The sequence below is a fragment of the Empidonax traillii genome, unplaced genomic scaffold, assembly GCF_003031625.1.
Source record: "Empidonax traillii isolate 1590-97213 ecotype Southwest subspecies unplaced genomic scaffold, ASM303162v1 scaffold84:size2688230, whole genome shotgun sequence".
Classification (NCBI taxonomy): domain Eukaryota; kingdom Metazoa; phylum Chordata; class Aves; order Passeriformes; family Tyrannidae; genus Empidonax; species Empidonax traillii.
In genome coordinates this window covers 672,262-674,386 of record NW_020955277.1, presented here as the reverse complement: position 1 = coordinate 674,386, position 2,125 = coordinate 672,262, and the positions used below count along the sequence as shown (strand labels likewise).

General features: G+C 35.1%; 1 protein-coding gene across 2 annotated transcripts in view; it reads left to right on the top strand.

Moving 5' to 3' along the window:
* The window catches only part of MYBPC1 (myosin binding protein C, slow type), a 75,455-nt gene that overhangs the window by 61,514 nt on the left and 11,816 nt on the right, over positions 1-2,125 (top strand). For both annotated transcript variants that reach the window (XM_027881143.1, XM_027881144.1), the window contains 2 exons: positions 402-597; positions 1,219-1,358. In XM_027881143.1, coding sequence (XP_027736944.1) covers positions 402-597; positions 1,219-1,358 — 336 coding nt within the window. The remainder of the gene's footprint in view (positions 1-401; positions 598-1,218; positions 1,359-2,125) is intronic.

The window sequence follows — 2,125 nt, the reverse complement described above, 5'->3', positions numbered from 1 at the left end:
GTCTAGCATTTCCCTCTTTCACTGGCAGTGTAGAGAATGCAAGAACTTCCACAGGGTGAACTACTTTATTCTGTCTTTTCTGTGAGTTATTTTTTCTCCTTTTTATTTTAGAAAACTGGAAATTATCAAATTTAGCCAAAAAGATAATTGCTCAATATAGCCAGAACATGCAAATATTTTCAATGTCCTCGGGGGGAAAAAAAAGGAAAGAAAGCTGTATTTCAGATGAATTGCTATGATTGCATCTCTAAATGCTGTATATTTTAAAAAAGAATTTTTTGTTTCTTTCAGGACAGACAGTTTTTATTTCCTGTTTGGGAAAAATGGGAAATAAACCTGCTTTCTTTTCTTCCCTTTTCTCTCCAAAAATCATATAAAAATTGTTTCCTGGCTACTTGCAGGGAAGACCAAGGGCAAAAGTATCATGGCAGAAAAATGGTTCTCCAATCGACAAGAATGAAATCAACATCCGCAACACTGAAAATGACACCATCATCTTCATCCGAAAGGCAGAGAGGGGGCACTCTGGAGAATATGATATGACAGTGGAAGTAGAGAACCTGGTGGATAAAGCTACGATAGATATTCAGATTGTTGGTATGTTTTGAGAACTAGAAATAAATTCAGACATTCCAAGGCTGTAAGAAAAACAAGAATCCCAAAGAACATCTTTCTTAATAGTGGTAACTCCACATCCAATTACTTGGCTAGAGAATTGTGGACTCTAAGGAAATCTCTATGTATAATAGAAGGTGCTTGTTGAAGCATGTCAGTCTCTTTTTTCACTGTCATGCTCTTCATGTTCTTGCCTATCCAGGATGAAAGCCTTTTTCCTGTTGAGGTGCCCATAGTAAGAAATGGTAACAAATTCATACTGAGTTTGTCACACATGTAGTGTACAAGAAATCTTAAATGTTGAAAGTACATGAAGGTAGGAAAGACAGGCAAGAAAACACTTACTTTTCATTGTTACCAATCTATTTCTTTACATGGTAGTCAAAACTGGTAGCACAACTTCAAATATTAAGTCTTTTGCAATTCTCAGGCCTTAACTTTGGAAAGTTTTATTTTGCAACCTTTGTTTTCACATTGGTTTTGGGGTTTTTTGCATGCGTGTGTTGCAAGAAAGAGAGAAAATAAATTAGGTGGAAGATGCGTGTAGGAAAAAGATAGAGAAAGCAAACGTAGAAAATGTCAGCTGCCATATTTTTGTTACAGATCGCCCAGGCCCACCAGAGATTGTAACTATTGAGGATGTGTGGGGAGAGAACGTAAATTTATCATGGAAGCCACCAAAAGATGATGGAAATGCTGCCATTACTGGGTACACTATTCAAAAAGCAGATAAGAAGAGTATGGTAGGTAAAAAGGAGATGATTAAAAGGTTGATGTATTCATGAATTCTCCCTTTTAAAAACAAAAACTGTTACATGCTTAAAATTATGTAGATGGACAAAGCACTGATTTATCAGCATTCAGAGATACTGCCAGACATCTCTAAAACCTCTAAAAATCTCTTGTTCACTATAACTAAAGCCTACAAATGAAAATGTTTCCAAATTATGCCAAAGAAGAGGACTAAAAAAGGACAGATGGATTCGAGAGAAGTAATTCTGCATTTTTCACTTGTCTCAGTAGAGAAAATAAAAACCCAAAAATATTAATTCTCAAGTCAGGATGTTGCTACTAGAACAAACTGTTGTACCAGTGCTGCTGTTTTCAAATCTGTAATATCACACTGTGTGAGTCATTGCCACTCCTTAATACCCCTGACAAAATGGTACATGTTAATTCCTATACTTCTTTGAGATTTACAGATGAAAAGTGTAATACAGAAATGTTTAGCAATTTCATTAAATTAACAAGAATTTTATACATCCCTAAAAGACAGTTGTTGGATTCTTAGATTTAATATTTGCTGCAAATTTAAACAGCGGAAATCCAGGACAACATTTTGAGAGTTACCTTATCAAAGAGAATCTTTTGGTGCCCTCCCCCTGTCTCCTTGCATTAATATGTTTGTCTGCTTCATGATCTGATCAGTTCATTCTTCCTGTGCCACTGTTTCCATTTCCATCTTTCTTTTTTTTTTTTTTTTTTTTTTTTTTCTTTTGAGACTTTAAGA